The 14,994-nt window shown below is 49.9% G+C and overlaps 5 protein-coding genes across 7 annotated transcripts; 3 read left to right on the top strand and 2 right to left on the bottom strand.

Annotated features, from left to right (window-relative positions):
• The first annotated feature begins 200 nt into the window (after window positions 1-200).
• On the top strand, window positions 201-4,955 carry FVEG_11370 (hypothetical protein). Its single transcript, XM_018900603.1, has 2 exons — window positions 201-1,598; window positions 1,648-4,955. Exons 1-2 carry the CDS (start codon window positions 430-432, stop codon window positions 3,503-3,505), a joined length of 3,027 nt encoding a protein of 1,008 aa, XP_018758908.1. The 5' UTR covers window positions 201-429; the 3' UTR covers window positions 3,506-4,955.
• On the bottom strand, window positions 3,647-6,753 carry FVEG_11369 (DNA repair helicase rad15). The gene is made up of 9 exons (XM_018900602.1): window positions 6,632-6,753; window positions 6,540-6,580; window positions 6,475-6,484; window positions 6,392-6,411; window positions 6,197-6,328; window positions 5,892-6,145; window positions 5,718-5,834; window positions 5,329-5,659; window positions 3,647-5,272 (listed from the first exon to the last, which is right to left on the bottom strand). Exons 1-9 carry the CDS (start codon window positions 6,646-6,648, stop codon window positions 3,825-3,827), a joined length of 2,370 nt encoding a protein of 789 aa, XP_018758907.1. The 5' UTR covers window positions 6,649-6,753; the 3' UTR covers window positions 3,647-3,824.
• On the top strand, window positions 6,660-6,948 carry FVEG_17013 (hypothetical protein). The gene has a single exon (XM_018906253.1). The coding sequence runs from the start codon at window positions 6,724-6,726 to the stop codon at window positions 6,862-6,864; it is 141 nt and encodes a 46-aa protein (XP_018758906.1). The 5' UTR covers window positions 6,660-6,723; the 3' UTR covers window positions 6,865-6,948.
• A 2,094-nt stretch (window positions 6,949-9,042) lies between these two features.
• Window positions 9,043-12,736, top strand: FVEG_11368 (hypothetical protein). Of its 2 annotated transcripts, XM_018900601.1 has the most exons (3): window positions 9,048-9,525; window positions 9,897-11,831; window positions 11,892-12,736. In XM_018900601.1, exons 2-3 carry the CDS (start codon window positions 10,046-10,048, stop codon window positions 12,197-12,199), a joined length of 2,094 nt encoding a protein of 697 aa, XP_018758905.1. In that variant the 5' UTR covers window positions 9,048-9,525; window positions 9,897-10,045; the 3' UTR covers window positions 12,200-12,736. The 2 variants fall into 2 exon arrangements, with proteins under 2 accessions (XP_018758904.1, XP_018758905.1); XM_018900600.1 differs by having other exon boundaries at window positions 9,043-11,831.
• Window positions 12,581-14,873, bottom strand: FVEG_11367 (autophagy-like protein 18). 2 transcript variants are annotated; one of them, XM_018900599.1, is made up of 3 exons: window positions 14,492-14,873; window positions 13,112-14,430; window positions 12,581-13,057 (listed from the first exon to the last, which is right to left on the bottom strand). In XM_018900599.1, exons 2-3 carry the CDS (start codon window positions 14,104-14,106, stop codon window positions 13,009-13,011), a joined length of 1,044 nt encoding a protein of 347 aa, XP_018758903.1. In that variant the 5' UTR covers window positions 14,107-14,430; window positions 14,492-14,873; the 3' UTR covers window positions 12,581-13,008. The 2 variants fall into 2 exon arrangements, with proteins under 2 accessions (XP_018758903.1, XP_018758902.1); XM_018900598.1 differs by lacking the exon at window positions 14,492-14,873 and having other exon boundaries at window positions 13,112-14,223; window positions 14,276-14,460.
• Between the last annotated feature and the right edge of the window lie 121 nt (window positions 14,874-14,994).

Genomic DNA, 14,994 nt, shown 5'->3' with positions numbered 1-14,994 from the left:
TGGAGATTCCTTAGATCGCAGCAAAGTATCATTGCTCACAACCTGGCTGTAGAGATACATACATTTGTTTCGAGGCACAGTACGGAGTACTCGGTACATATTACCTTACCTTAGTTGGAGGTAGCCCCACATTTTAAAGGCAGACATCATCCCCCACGTCATGGCGTCCCTTGAATAGCAACCCCGGAGCCTTGGCCTTATATACTTAGTCAAGTTCTCTTCTCCTTCTTCTTCTTCCTCCGATTTCTATGGCCTTGTGAGAGAACAGCAAGGAAGCTTCAAGCTCTACCTAGGTACCTATGGCACGGCCGACTCCTACTGAATAGACAGCTGCCGCCCAAGGCTTGACCCAAGAGAGTTGTTGGCACAAGACAATCCAATCCCACTCGTAGTCGCGTCCCGAGCGAGACATCACCACCATCGATCGACATGACTGACGATAACCACACCTACAGCGCCAAGTGTCGCCTGGCCCCTGTTTCTCGCGTTCAACGCGAAGATGAGGTCCCCCCGGTCGAGGCTCAGTTCTTCTACTCGTCAGTGATACCCATTGATGATCCTCTTTCAACTCCCTCAACTGTTGGTACCGATTCAAAGACAAGTAGAGGACAAGTGCGCGCCTTTTCTCGAGGTGATAATAATGCACTGGAAAAGGCTTGGCTGAGTCTCATGATTGAGCCTTCACGTCGCGCTCATCAAGATGCACTTAGGAATCTGGATCGCACTCCTCAGTTTGACCCAGGGGTGCTCGCATCACTCATTCAGCTTATAACTACAAATCACTGGGAGATGCACCGGAAAGGCTATAAGCCACAAGATGTGACAGCACCAGTCAGTGATGTACTGCCCACAACGCCTGTGTCCACTTGTTGCTCTGAACTGGTCCTTCACGTTTCCCAAGAACTTGAGAGAGCTTTCTGCGCCCTGGTCAGGCGGCGAAATCCAGCCCTGAATGTGGACCATGTCACGCAACAGGTCGTGTTTGCACTTGATCGGTTGAAAAAGCAAGCCAACGATGAAGTTGAGGCTCAGCCGGGATCAAACAGCACACCCTCGAGCCATCCAGGAACCGCTTCCGCCAGTACTACTGACCACCCAGTTACCCACATTCCCAGAACCACAACAACGGAGCCTCGTAGTTCTAAGCGTCGATCAACTATAGGAGAAATGAGAGCGAGAACCAATAGCTTATCCACCTCACAGCCACCACGAGTACAAACACCCGTTGGCAGTCCCGGCCTTACACGACCACCAGTTGTCGATGATGGAATTTCAGGCAGACCATTCGTACGCGTTGGAAGTCCAGAGACGCAATCAGAACCCGGATCTCTCCCGCTGACTGGACTCGGAGGCTCAGGCCGACATACCTCTCGAAACCCAGATCATATTCCAGGCGTTCCCGCACGAGAAGAGACTGTAACCATTGCGGACCAAGGGACTCAGGCAGTACCCGAAGAGAGCCAGACCAAAGTAGCCGAGGTTGCGGTCGGAATATCAAGACTTCATATGGTCTCGTTGCCTGTGCTTCAGATGAAGCCGATATACTGGTCCCCAATCAACGATGTTGCAGTTGTTTCTAGGGCGACTTGGTTCTATAGGTTATATTTCCAGGGTCGATTAGGGGAAAGGATAACTGACTTAACCTAGAGATACTATGCTCCCAATACCGCCAGCTGTTGCCAACCAGTTAGAGGCCGGCTATCACTATTTGCGACCGTGGACTGAGACATGGAGTGATGAGCTCCGATGTGCTATCGACGTTGGACCACTGGGTGAAGAAAAGATTTCGCATAGACTATGGCCCGAGGATTCAGAGATAGGATCCGGAGACGACTTCCCTGAGCCAGTCATACCATCAGATCCATTTTGTGCTGCTCGCTGCTTTCGGGGTGAAGCTGCTGCTGAAGGTAACATTGATGCGACCCCCATGAAGAAGGCCACAGCGGAAGACGCAAACATCCTGACCCGACCGTATTCGAATTATCATGTCCTGTATAAGAATGCCACTGAGGCTTTTCTCCTAAAACCGAGCCTAAAGCCATCAGCATACTATGGCCGACGGCCAACGATGAAGATCATGAAAGGCGTCACTGTCGGGATTCCTGTCGCTCGAGGATTCGACCGAGCAGCATGGGAGCACCTACACCACAAGATACAGGCACCAAACAAAGCAGGTGCTTCTGCTGCCGATGAGTCGCACGAAAACCGTGGACAAGATGTATGCGCTGCTTGCAAAGCTGACAAGGCGAAGCGTCAAGTGACTGATCTGGTTCTTGTCGCTCACGGCATTGGCCAGAAGTTTGCGGAGAGGGTTGAGAGTTTCCATTTCACTCATGCCATCAATGGATTTCGCCGAGCTGTGAATATGGAGCTCCAGAGCCCTCTGGTCAAGCAGGTTCTGCGCGATGATCAGAATGGACTGATGATCTTGCCCCTGAATTGGCGAATGGGCCTGTCTTTTGAGGATGGAGGACCAATGAGGGAGGAAGATAAGGAGGAATACACGCCTGAGGGGTTTGGACTCAAAGACATCGAACCTGATACGATTCCGGCCGTCCGCAGCATGATATCAGACATCATGTTCGACATCCCCTTTTACATGTCACATCACAAAGGGAAAATGATCCAGGCTCTTGTATCAGAAGCAAATCGTGTCTATCGGCTCTGGTGCCGCAACAACCCAGGTTTTGCTGACAATGGACGCGTCCACATGATCGGACATTCCCTTGGGAGTGCAATGGCTCTTGAGATTCTCTCAAATCAACCTACCACAGTGCCAAGGCTGGACTGGTCTCGAAAGGAACCCGAGGCACGTTTCTTCGAGTTTGATACCAAGAATCTTTTCCTGGCGGGCAGTCCTGCGGGATTCTTTCTTCTTCTGGAGCGCGGTGTTCTGATGCCTCGTCATGGTCGAATGAAGCCTGGAGCTGATTCAAACGACATCGTATCGAAAGACGTCGTAGCAGACGCCGGGACTTTTGGCTGCTTGGCTGTGGACAATATATACAACATCCTGGCCAAGGAAGATCCCATTGCGTACCTTCTGAATGGCGCCGTGGACCCTGTCTACGCGGCGAGTCTCAAAAAGGCTTACGTACCTAGTATTTCGGGTTCTCTGTGGAAGTCTGTCGGCGCCGTAATGCGAGGAGTAGTACCAGGCATGGCACCAGCACCCAACCCTCTAGTCCCGGAGCCGGAGCGACCTTCAACGATCCGATTGCCCTCTCAATTAGAGCTCGAGGTGCACGACTTTACCCGGGAAGAGATTGCAGAGAGAAAGGCATTTCTGCTTAACGACAACGGGCAAATCGACTGGTACCTCCGCTCTAGGGGAGGGCCTTTGGAGATACAGTACCTCAACATGCTCAGTGCGCACTCCAGCTATTGGACTAATCATGATTTTATTCGAATGCTTTGCATTGAGATTGGACGAAAGCCGGGTCGGGCAAATTCTATTCCCGCCTTCCGAGCAACAAAGGCTGCCAAGAGACTTTTGGTAGATTAGATTGTTGTTCTTACCTTTAACGCACAGAGCAGATGATATCCTTGTTTTGTCCATTGTTTCTCATGATTGAATAGGCCCGAGTTGGGCGAACGCCCAGCATTCGGCGTTCTGGCATCGTATTTGGAGCGAGTCAAAAATAAGGCTTGGTTAGATTTCTGTTCAAGTTGAATCAACACTGCAAAAGAGCTAGGCAACTAACTTTAGATGGGGTTAGCATTCTCTGATTAGTCCGAATAATATGATACAACTTGATTTGCTTTTGGCCTTGCAGTCTAAACCCGTTTTTCTAACGTCTGGTATTGCAGTTGCTCGAACGAATCTAGAAACCATCCATCTCCATCATATCTTGGTCAAACTCGTCCTCGTCGTACTCAAAATTGTTGTCCTGCGCGGCAGGCTTTGGTTGTTGAGCTTCCTCCTCGAGCTCCTTGATCCTCTCTAGATCCATCTTCTCCTTATGTTCCATCAGATCTTTATATCCCCAGGTGCTGATACCTTCCTGGTCTTTAGCCCGGAACGGTTGCGCCATAGTTCGAAGGAATCGTCTTGCACTGCTGACGGCCATGTCCGTGCTTAGATTGACGTCTGATTCTTGGAGGCCTTGGTTGATCCATTTGGGTAGCTGTGAGCGCTTCTTCTGAAATCGCCGGTCGGCAAGGACCATGATTCCATAGTCGTCCTTACCACGCAAGACTCGGCCCAGGCACTGGGCGGCGTGTCGCATTGCATCAAAGGAGAGGAAGTCATTCTCCTTGATGCGGTATGTTTCTCTCAAGAACTGAAGACGAGCCTTGAGAATACGTGACTCGGTGTATTGGAATGGAACTCCAATGCATAGCACAGTGCGACCATATTGATGGTCGAAATCGATGCCCTCGGATACCTTTCCTCGAGCGACACAGAGTAGAACGGCACCTCTACCGTTACAGCACGCTGTGCGGTAGGTCTCCAGAGCAAGCGATGTCTCCTGTGCATCGGGTGTTTCCACCAGGATCAGTTTGTACTTCCAAACTTCATCAAGGATACCCATTCCTTGCCACATACTAATGATAGATTCCATATAAAGATAGGATGGAAAGAAGACAACCATCCCATCCGGCGTGATCTTGGCGAATTCCGTGAGTAGGTTGCCGTAGTTTCGGACCACACTGGGTTCATTCCGCACTTGAAAGCTGGTGGAGACGGAAGCCTGATCACTACCTCGAGTGACAATCATAGGCATGAAGGACCTCCGGGCGAGGGTCATGGCATAGGATTCTTGTATCACAGTTGAGAAATCCAGCATCTTTGGGTATATCTCCAGTGGGGAAATGGTACCAGACGTGATAATGACAGAGTAGAACCTGTCAAAAACGGGCTTGATAGCTATGGCAGCGTCAAGGCAGGTGAAGTGAAGGACCGGGTTAGGCACTTCAGCAGTATCGGACTCAAAGGGCTCAAGAATAAGGAGAAAGCCTTTCTCGTACGTTGCCACCAGCGTTGCAAAAGTTGCAACCTCCTGAAGAGGCTGGTAGTCTTCGATATTGGTGAGCTCGAGGGTCCTAACAAGTGATGTCAGACGTTCAGCGCAAAACCTCAAAGGCTTCTTCTCGATAAAAGTATGCTCTCGGAGATGGGCAAGAAACGAAGGCGGTGTTTCAGAAATGACCTGGCGCACTTTCATCCTCGTCTTCAGATACTCAATGAATCTCTTGAGGAAAGCAATAAAGTGTTCTGCCCTACGAATGTTTCCTGGAACAGCCTCTTTGAGTAAGTCTTCGGGAAGGGCTGCGGAATGGTTAGCACATTGCAAGGAAGCAAGTGGAGATCTCTTTGGAGCCTACCAGGGTTTGCCATGAAGGCATCTTCTTGACGTGCCTCGTCAGCATCACGCAAGCCCTGAACTAGTTTCTCATACTCGTTTTGTAGTTGTTGCTGGTCTGTATCCCGCATCTGTGAAATCTTGTTCTCTAGATTCTGAGCTCCTCTTGTGGCTTTCCGCAGAGAATCCTCTGTGATATCTGTGCTGAGAGATTCGATGCAAACGTTGTCAATGTTGTGAGCTTCGTCGAAGACAACAATACAGTCCTTGGAAAAGTCCTTTGACACCCGTTCGGCGATTTTGGGGTCAAGCAGATAGTGATAGGAAAATATGACGACGTTGCAGTATTGCATCTGGAGTAGAACATAAGAACCACTAAAACGAGGCCCATAGGATAAGAAAAATACTCACCATTCGGCGTGCAGTAAAGTATGGGCATTGCTTATGCTCTTCACCGTATCGAATCATGTCATCGAAAGACCAGACGCCATTGGGAATCAGGTTGTGAGGCTCGAGGAGGTCTAGGTTCTATATCATTGGCTCAGCATGGAATAGGTAAGAAAATTGAGGTTCTGCGAGACTCACGTCGTGATACACGCAGACGTCTACGCTTTCTCCACGTTCCTTTTTTTCCTTGACAAAGCCAGCCGTGAGACTCCTGCAACGAGCGTCGACTATGGCGCCACTCTTCTCACGCTTGACTGAAGGATGAAGACACAGGTTCTTTCGACTTGTCAAGCCTAGACCACGGAACTCTTCTTCGTAACCGAGCTGCTCGGCTCGGTATTTCATGAGAGACTTCAGTTCTACTAAAGCCTTTTCAATTTCGGACATGGTGCCTGTCAAGGCATAAGTCAGCAATAGCAGGGGTGAGGTCAAGTGTCACTCACGAGAGCAGTAGATCAGTTTGCGCTTTTCAGGCATGTATTGTTGATACGCAACAATAAGAGACAGAAGAGACACGGTCTTGCCTGTGCCTGAAGGCATTTCTAGAACACAGTGGCCCCCTGCGTCTAGTGTTTCTGGTGCGATGGGCGATCACGTCAGCAATCACAATGCATTTCAACGATAGAAGGGGTAGGTACTTTTGAGATCACACATGTAACTTAATGCGCCTCACGGTTAGTCTATCTCATCCATTCGGACACCACAACGCCCAACAACTCACGCATATTGCTCTGAGAAAACTGAGTCAGCTTTTGGCCAGTGGAACACGCGTTTATTAATGCCTACCTGGATATATCCTCGGATAAGGGAATAGCACAGGCAAGTCACTAGATGATGTGAGTAAAAGGGGTGCCATGAGGCGAAAGGATGTGTCGTACTCAATATTGAACTTCATGACGACCCGACGGCTAGCCACCGGAGCAAACCCTCAGCGTATTATTGTAGGTATGAGAGATGGGTAGCGACAAAGATGGCAGAAGGCGTGAGGCGTGACGTGGACTTCTGTGTGATCAAAGATGAGCGTCGCGAGGTCACGTGCAGGGGTGCCGATGTCACCGAGAAAGCTGTCGGTGAGGACCCATTACACCGAAGAATATCCCCACCAAGGTGAGGCAAGCTAGGCAAGTTATCACAGGAAATGAATTGGGGTCATCTGTGTCTGTGCCTCCATACTTTAGATAGTGTGATACAAATCATTGAAAAGGCAACGGCCCGGAAATTAATATTGCTTGTATAAAAGAACTATGCATATTGACATTTGCCAGCTTAGGACATTCGAGAGCATATAACAAACAAGCCATCACCTCTCACTCTCATGCTACCTTAGGTAGACGTGCACGCGAGAAAGTGGCTAATTACTAGCAGAGCATAAAGACCTTTCGAGATATTATAACCCTCGTTATTTCTTGTTACAGGTTTAGTAAGGCTCGCACCAAGGATTCACTCAAGCAAAACATGAGGTACAGAGAGAATGAACTACGGTGCACATGACTTTCTGTGAGCGTCGTCTTCTGAAACAGCTCCTGAAACAGCATTTTTTGATCGCTATAGGTAACTTACCGGTACACTAGATGGTTATCCGCGATGTAGATAACGAGGTTAGTAACATAAAGATTTCCACGGGACGGTATTGTGTGAGGGGTCCAAGGTCTGGCGTAACCTCGTCACTTATGAGTGGCCTCATCGTTAGAATGATGCTCGACGTGGCTGACATTAAGTCGTAGACCTCAGCTGGTTTGATTCCACTTCTGCTATCCGTAGATGAACAAAGACCAAATGCCGGTAGTTCGAGAGCTCTGGATGCTAAGCTGAATAAGGAGATGCTCTGGGGTCTTCGTGGGCCAGGGGTGGAGTCCGGAAAAGGGCCCTTGCCTGCCATGCTGATTCCCATAATACATGGGTAAGATAAGCAAGTAGGCAAGGTAAGAATGGAGTAGGTAAGGTAGCTGACTTACTGCTGATCGTGTGATGTGACTCTGGGAGTATGCCGTATTGCGGGTTCATGATAGATAGAGTCAGGGACTACGGAGAGTTCATGACGTTTGCCGATGAATACACTGTATGGATGAATATTTGATGTATTGTGAGCAAGTTCTTCAAGCAGTTGTTTATCGCCGGCTAAGATGTCAACGCAAAGGAGGACTGTATGTAGAAGAGCACTGAGCGGCACACGAAGCATTAAGTTTAAGTGGTGGGGAGAACAAGAGAGTGGAGTTCAGGGAGCTCTGGAGTCTGGCTAGGGGAGGAAAGAAAACTCAAGACCTTGACCTAAAGTGACAAAAGTATTTAGGTAAATTAGCCTAAGCTTAGGGGACTCTTTGCCAAGTTTATTTTGACACCTTATATCAAGGTTCGGTGTTTTCTTGCCCCTCGAGGTCTGGCTCTGTCGGCGCGGGGCGCTAATGCACCGCGGGCGGCTTTGTCTTGGGCTTGGGTCTGGCCCGTGGTATTCTCACTGAACTTCACCTCAATACTTAGGTTGGTAGGTAGGTAGGTAGGTACTGGTCTCACATTGCCACACCATCACCTCACATTGGCATATGGTCAACGCTGCGAAGATCTCGTGTCCATGAGCCCATCTGATATGTATCAGTAAATTCTCCATCTACGTACATAGCTACTAATCTACTGTGCCTACCTTATTAGATAGGTTGGTACCTAATCCTTGTGCATTACATACAGCGTCTGATAACCTCAATACTGCATCACTTTCACAGCCAATCAAATCGAGGGTCCTGGTTGTTCAGCCCGTACTTCTGGATCTAAGGTGCACTGTGACCAAAGCCTAGCGCGATGTGGGAGGCAGCTCCCCGCTTCTGGATGCAGCTCCCCGCCAATTATAGCGGGAACCCAACGCCAGCTCTCCACTGAATGCCGGTGCTGGCCTTGCTTGATTGGCCCGTGCCCCTAAACCACCTGCTCTGGGTGGTCGTTCGGCCACTACGTATAATAATATTGCAATCCATTGGATCCAATCCATGGATGGTTTGGGGTTTGGATGTTCTCCCAGTCTCGATTGATTCAACAAACACCAGCCAGCCAGTGCAGACTGAGCTTGTTCTTGGCAAGTGCTGTACCTACTAAGATAGATAACTCCGGCATGCACTCGTGTGGTATAGGCTGAGGGAAACACTGTGCAGCGCAGTACAGTACCTACGGGCGGCACATCTTCAAAAGGGATTACCCTTATCAGTATACCTACTACATACCTAGGTACCTTACCTTACCGTACATACTACTAGGTAGGTATGTTTGTACTAACTTAGCATTCGCCATCCATGCGCTCACTCATCCAACCAACCGCGCTGCCAAACCACCCAACCAACAAAGCCAAAAACCGTACCGAAACCAAATCACCACCACCATTACGAAACCCTCCTCTATCGACTAACTTATCCATCCGATTGCCGGCCGTGGTCGTCCGCCCCTCTTCTCTACTCGACTCTCCTCCTTCATCTTCTTGACCATTGTATTCATGCTCTCTTCGACGGCATTGCCTGGTATCTTTCATGATAGACTATTAACATCCCTCTGTGTGCCTCCCATTGTGTTTTTGCTCGCAATCGTCTCAATTCTGTCGCCTGCGGCCGTCGATCGACCATTACGATAAACAGTGTCGATTCCCAAATCGTCATCGCCTCGCTTACTGCTTTGCTATCTACTCTCTTCTGTTGCGAGCTTCTTGGCGATTCGTACCTGGACTTGTCGATCGATACATTCTTCCATTGCCATTACCCATTGCCCATTGCGTCGCGGCGGCATCGACGATATTGTACGTTCGGGACCAAGTCTTTACTTGACCTGTCATATACACAACTTCCTCACCCCAACTCAATTCTCTGGGATCCATCATCCCGCAATCTCCATCCCACCACCCTCATTCCACCCAGCGATCGCTGTGGCTTATTTCCCTGCGCTCTGTCTCATATCCTGAGCCCAGGCATGTGCGACGGTTGCCCGCTGCCTGCCCATTTGCAGCAATAACACATCCGCGTGTGTCTTGTCTATACTTGCATCTGTTTCCAAGAATCCGTTTGATTACTGTCTCCCCCAAAGGTCTTGAGGCTGAGTCGGAGAGGAAATTGCATTTCTAGTCTGAAAACGGCCTCGAAATACTGTCTGACTGTCCCATCAAATTACTAGACACCCCATCTGGGCCATATTTTTGTATAACATACTGCTTTTGAACCCGCCCAGTCCCCCATTCGATAACGCCAGCCGGAACTGTTTCTTGCCATTACATCCTAGCTGTCCAACATACATAAGCTACATATCTACCCCCCTTCGTTGATATGACTACCGTCGCTCTCGCTCGACCAATTCCGCCTCATCGTCCTTCGTCTACCATAACTCCGCCACTCTCCCTTGAATCTAGCTCTAGTTCTACTTCGCCATGCTCAGTCCCAGTCCCCAATAAGCATCTTCCCATATGTCCTACTGGACCTGCTCGGCCAGACGAGCCTGATACTCCACCGCCATCACCGCCGTCTCAAGACCAGCTGCAACAAACCTCAGCTTTGTATCCGCTTGACGGCTTCAAAAGACTCGAGTCGGGCGAGCTTTCTATTTATGAGCTTGATGCATCCAGCGTTGCCCAGGCCCTCGATGTTGCTTCACGACAACCGCTGCCCGACCCGGCTCTGGTTTTCCCATGGTTTCATGGTCTACACCCGCAGAACCATGTTCAGCAGTCCTTCTTTGCTACTCGACGGCGGCCTCTTCGCCGCACCCCCTCTTGTCTGAGATCTGTCACTCTTGTCAAAGCTGACGGAGATGTAAACTGTGCGCGGCTGAAGGGGGCGGTTGCTCCGAACGAGATCGTTCAAGCAAACGAGCCCACAGAGTTTATTGATGCGGATCCTCGGGAGGGGTTTTCCGTGAGGAATTTCCAAATCCAGACCGTAAAAACCGCTGTTTTGTCGGACATAATCGTCTATGGTGCAGATTTGATCAAAACTCGTAAAGTCGCGTGGGATATTGCGAGTGCACAGAAGCGGTGGCGCGAAAGAAATGAGGGTCAAGGTGTTTGGATGCCCGAGTATCATACTTTTGTTTGCACAAGCCCATTCTCAGACTTCGAAGAGAATCACCCGGAAATAGTGGCCGTAGACGCCTCGAGCCACTTGACAGGCAATGTCCTTGATTTCTTCAACCAGGAGAGACGAGAGATGTGGGCCATGACAGAGGCGTCCGAGTTTTCCAAAAATGTCTTCATGGGCCCTACGCCTGAGCAAGGAAGCCCTGAGGAGCAGAAATACGACATTCTGATTGAGTGCAGCGATCTTGGTCGGCTGAATCCATTGGCTCTCCAGCTCATTGCCGAAAGCCCTGGTGATGACAACAAGCAGCGGTTCCTTGATTTCCCATCGTCCGGAAGTATTCTCCCACCGACCTGGTCACATTCCGAAGCCGATGGTATCCTGGAAACATGCAAATGGATCTACCATCTTGCCCACGGCTCATATCCCGACCCTGAATCAGCATTGGATACAGATGATCTGGACGCCGAGGGAGACTCGCCTATGCCCTCAGACCAGCAACCTATGTTTGACGTCAAGCCCCGCAAGATCTTACTCCATTGCGCCGATGGCTATACTGAGTCGACTATGTTGAGCATCGCGTACTTTAGCTACAGTACAGGATGGCCTGTTCCTGAAGCATGGCTAAAACTCCATACTGAAAAGAAGCGGAATTTCTTCGCTTATCCCACCGATGTCGCACTTTTAACCTCAATCACACCACGACTACTCCGGGAGTCTCCTGTTTGCAAGGGCCTGAGCCTGACTGACATCACTCATTTGACCAGGGATGAGCCGAGCTGGTTTGCTGCCCTGGATGGATCATTCCCAAGCCGAGTCTTGGATTATATGTACCTGGGTAATTTGGGCCATGCTAATAATCCTGATCTCCTACGGGCCCTTGGCATCACTCAGATCCTGAGTGTGGGCGAGACAGCCATGTGGCGAGAGGGAGACCTTGAGGACTGGGGTAAGGAGAATGTCTGCGTGGTCCAGGGCGTTCAAGACAATGGCATTGATCCGTTGACTGAGGAATTCACTCGATGTCTCGAGTTTATTGGTAAGTCTTGTACCACGGCAGAAGGCTGTTGAATTTGCGGAAACTAATCGCGAGAATCAGATCGGGGTCGTCGAAATGGCACTGCAACATTGGTGCACTGCCGCGTAGGAGTTTCCCGAAGCGCTACTGTCTGTATTGCTGAAGTGATGCGATCGAAACAGATGTCTTTCCCTCACGCTTATTGCTATGTCAGAGCCCGACGCTTGAACGTAATCATTCAACCACATCTTCGATTTGCCTACGAACTGTTGAAGTACGAGGAGGTGCTCCAGCAGGACGGTGATCCAGACGCCGAAGTCAAACGAACCTTGGAGTGGGCAGAGATTGCACGGGAGATCGCACTCATGAACCGACCATATTCTCGATAAAGCTGCATTGTTGGTGCATCCAGCAGTTTTCCAGTATGTCTTTTGGTCGAGGGGTTGCCACATAGTCATAGGAACTATATGAACCAGCTCCTGAAACTTTGTCGATTCATTTCGTGCGTATCCGGAGTGCCTTGGCGGAATAGTTAAACCTGGGCATACTGGTCTCTGACAGACTGCGTTTTGGCATGAAAGAATGATCGGAGATTGGGAATGGGATCGGCACTCGTTGGTCCTGGACAAAGATGGGAAACCCTCAAAGGGTTGTTCTTGTTGGCGTTGCTTGGTAGCTGAGTTGCTTTATTATCTGGCTTGTACCTGGGTTTGTGTCTTGGTATCTGTTCGTTTTTTGGTCACACGGAAATTTTGGATTTACTGGATACAATGATGAACGACAATGGGTTACGATTGCTTTTGGTTGCTTTGAATGAATGTACATATGCTCCTTCTTTGCCTTCTACGTACGTACATACGGTGAAATGTATGTAGAGATAATCAATAAGTTTGGCTAAGATGTAATGTTGAAGCTGCAATCTCCAGTGACAAAATATCCTCTACCAAAGTATTCCGCCCCTTCTGTCCGTTGCTCGTACCTTTGACGACACACGTGGATGATGTTCGGAAGTATAACAAACAAAAAAGGGTATTAGAGAAAGGGATATCTCGCCGCAAAAGAGATTATTAGTGTTAAAAGATTCCAGACCCGATAAACGCCGGTAGTAATGCTTCCGCTCCATTCATCAACCTCGCTCAGAGCACAAGGTTGATCTGATATTGCTGCTGCAGTTTCTGTTGACCTTTGCAGGGCTCCGCTAGTTTCCATAACCTGACGCGTCGCTCTTGTCGTCACCCTCCAGGACACTTTGACCTCGATGATCAGTACATTTGTTTCTTGAGCATTGTAAAAGTACTTACGAGAATTGCCTGACTAGGTAGCCTTCTCCGCCGTGTTCCATGTCAATATTGTAAACGTAAAAGCCGCCATCGCTAGTGACAACCATTACTTGAGGACTGCTACTACTCATCGCTACAACGCTTCGTAAGGGACCTCCTGGAGCATCACGTAGAGCCCTTGAAGTCCCCGAAGGAACTGTAGATTTTGGTATCTTGATATAAGCGAAATCGCGTAGAGGTTCCCACATTTCTGTTACGGATTGAGGTAGGTAGGACCCCACGACACCAGCAACTCCTCGGCCCATTATTTGTGAAGAGCGGCGAAGCATACTACTGAATGAGCCACTCTGTCTTGTATGTCCTGCGCTATTGCTGCTGCCTGCGCCATTCCCAGACGAAACGACATCGGAAGATTCGTTCTTGGGCGAGTCGCCTGCACTGGTGCCTGGGGATTCGGGGTCATCGAAGCTCCTTGCTCGAGACCAACGATCCTGCCGCTGCGAGCCCGGGGATTCAATGGGAGCCCCAGCCGGTGTGTTGTTTCCTGGGGGGACCCCAAGTCGGAAGATATGAACCGTATCTGAAGTCGAAGAGACGCATAATAGCGTCGAGCTCAGATTAAATGACATGCTGTAGATAGTGGATGGGTAGGTTCCACGTCGAAATTGATATAGCTTTTGGCCCTTTGGTACCGAAAAGACGCGAATGATAGTGCCTGTCTCGCTGGCTGTAGCGAGCAGAGTACCCTCATTATTGAGACAGATGCAGCATAACGGCGAGCGATGCGCCTCGATGACGTTGACAGCTTTCAGGGTAAGAGTATCGAAGACCAACACTTCGCCTGAAGTAGGCGCAACAAAAGCTGAATGAGGAGGTGCGTGAGCAGGGCGCCGGGCGTCAGGATCCTCTCGAGGCTTGGGCAGCGGATAGGCGATGAAACAATTCTCGGAGGAAGGTGAGAGGGCGCATATAGCAGAAGGATTCGGCGAAGTCGGGATCGTATGCAGGAGGCTCATGTTGCTGATATCGTAGAGGTATATTTCATCCTCAAGAACGACCGCCAGGCGCTTTCGGTTCAATCGGACAGCTAGAACGGCCGAGGGGAAGGTAAGTTCGCAAATGACAGATGCTCTCTAGTACATTTGTGAGCAATGCGATCCCTTTTGACAACAAGAGTTCCGGTACCTTAGTGTTCTGAATTATGAGATGGCGAGGAGAAAGAATGAGAGCGACGAGGGAGGTAGAGAACAGCATCTCGATAATAGCAATGTTGCCATCGTCGCTACTGAAGATTCGAGAGAAAGGATCGGTATGGTAGATGCGAAAGCCCTTGGAAGTACCTACGAAGAAGAAGCACAATTAGCTACAGCCACTCGAGGCCAGGGCGGTAGGCGGCCATACCAACAGCAAGACAGCTGTGGTCTTGATTGAAAGTGATGAAATTGAGGGTGGGAGTAGCCATGGCGTGTATCTATATGACACAGAAATCCAGTCGCGACAAATACGATTGCTCTGCAAGGTGTATCGTATGCGATGTCGGCTGGCAAGATAGGACCAAACCTTTGCTTTGCGATATCGATTGTCCAGGCGCGAAGGGGAAAACGATGCGACAAAGGCAGCCGGCGAACAAGTGCAGGTCGGTCGGTACCTTGCAGCTATGGATGTTAATGCAGATTGCTTAACATGACACGAGCACGTGGTTCTCGAAGCTAGGTTGACAACTTCGGTTGGGATCAAGAGGTTGGGATTGATGGTCCGTGGAGCGCGCTGCAACGATCAAACGCCCCCCCCCCGCCCCCCCCCACCCCCCGAGGGCCCCCGCCCCCGCCCCCCCCCCTCTCAGCCCCACCCCCGCCCCCCCAATAACCCCCCAGTGTAGGCGGGGGGGTTTTTGGGACCTACTC

Source organism: Fusarium verticillioides, chromosome 9 (genome assembly GCF_000149555.1).
Source record: "Fusarium verticillioides 7600 chromosome 9, whole genome shotgun sequence".
Lineage (NCBI taxonomy): Eukaryota > Fungi > Ascomycota > Sordariomycetes > Hypocreales > Nectriaceae > Fusarium > Fusarium verticillioides.
The sequence above is the reverse complement of the archived record's forward strand: the minus strand, read 5'-3'. Positions and strand labels throughout refer to the sequence as shown.

Excerpts from the sequence above, each read along its gene's own strand:
- FVEG_11367 (XM_018900598.1), bottom strand. The coding sequence starts at position 14,344 with ATGCTGTTCTCTACCTCCCTCGTCGCTCTCATTCTTTCTCCTCGCCAT. Across the intron at positions 14,224-14,275 it reads TCATAATTCAGAACACTAAG|AGAGCATCTGTCATTTGCGA; the intron begins GTACCGGAACTC and ends CAAATGTACTAG. Across the intron at positions 13,058-13,111 it reads TACCTAGTCAGGCAATTCTC|TGTCCTGGAGGGTGACGACA; the intron begins GTAAGTACTTTT and ends TCGAGGTCAAAG.
- FVEG_17013 (XM_018906253.1), top strand. The coding sequence starts at position 6,724 with ATGGCAGAAGGCGTGAGGCGTGACGTGGACTTCTGTGTGATCAAAGAT.
- FVEG_11368 (XM_018900600.1), top strand. The coding sequence starts at position 10,046 with ATGACTACCGTCGCTCTCGCTCGACCAATTCCGCCTCATCGTCCTTCG. Across the intron at positions 11,832-11,891 it reads TCGATGTCTCGAGTTTATTG|ATCGGGGTCGTCGAAATGGC; the intron begins GTAAGTCTTGTA and ends CGCGAGAATCAG.
- FVEG_11370 (XM_018900603.1), top strand. The coding sequence starts at position 430 with ATGACTGACGATAACCACACCTACAGCGCCAAGTGTCGCCTGGCCCCT. Across the intron at positions 1,599-1,647 it reads AGGGCGACTTGGTTCTATAG|AGATACTATGCTCCCAATAC; the intron begins GTTATATTTCCA and ends GACTTAACCTAG.
- FVEG_11369 (XM_018900602.1), bottom strand. Across the intron at positions 6,329-6,391 it reads TTACATGTGTGATCTCAAAA|AAACACTAGACGCAGGGGGC; the intron begins GTACCTACCCCT and ends CCATCGCACCAG. Across the intron at positions 5,273-5,328 it reads TGCCTTCATGGCAAACCCTG|CCCTTCCCGAAGACTTACTC; the intron begins GTAGGCTCCAAA and ends ACCATTCCGCAG.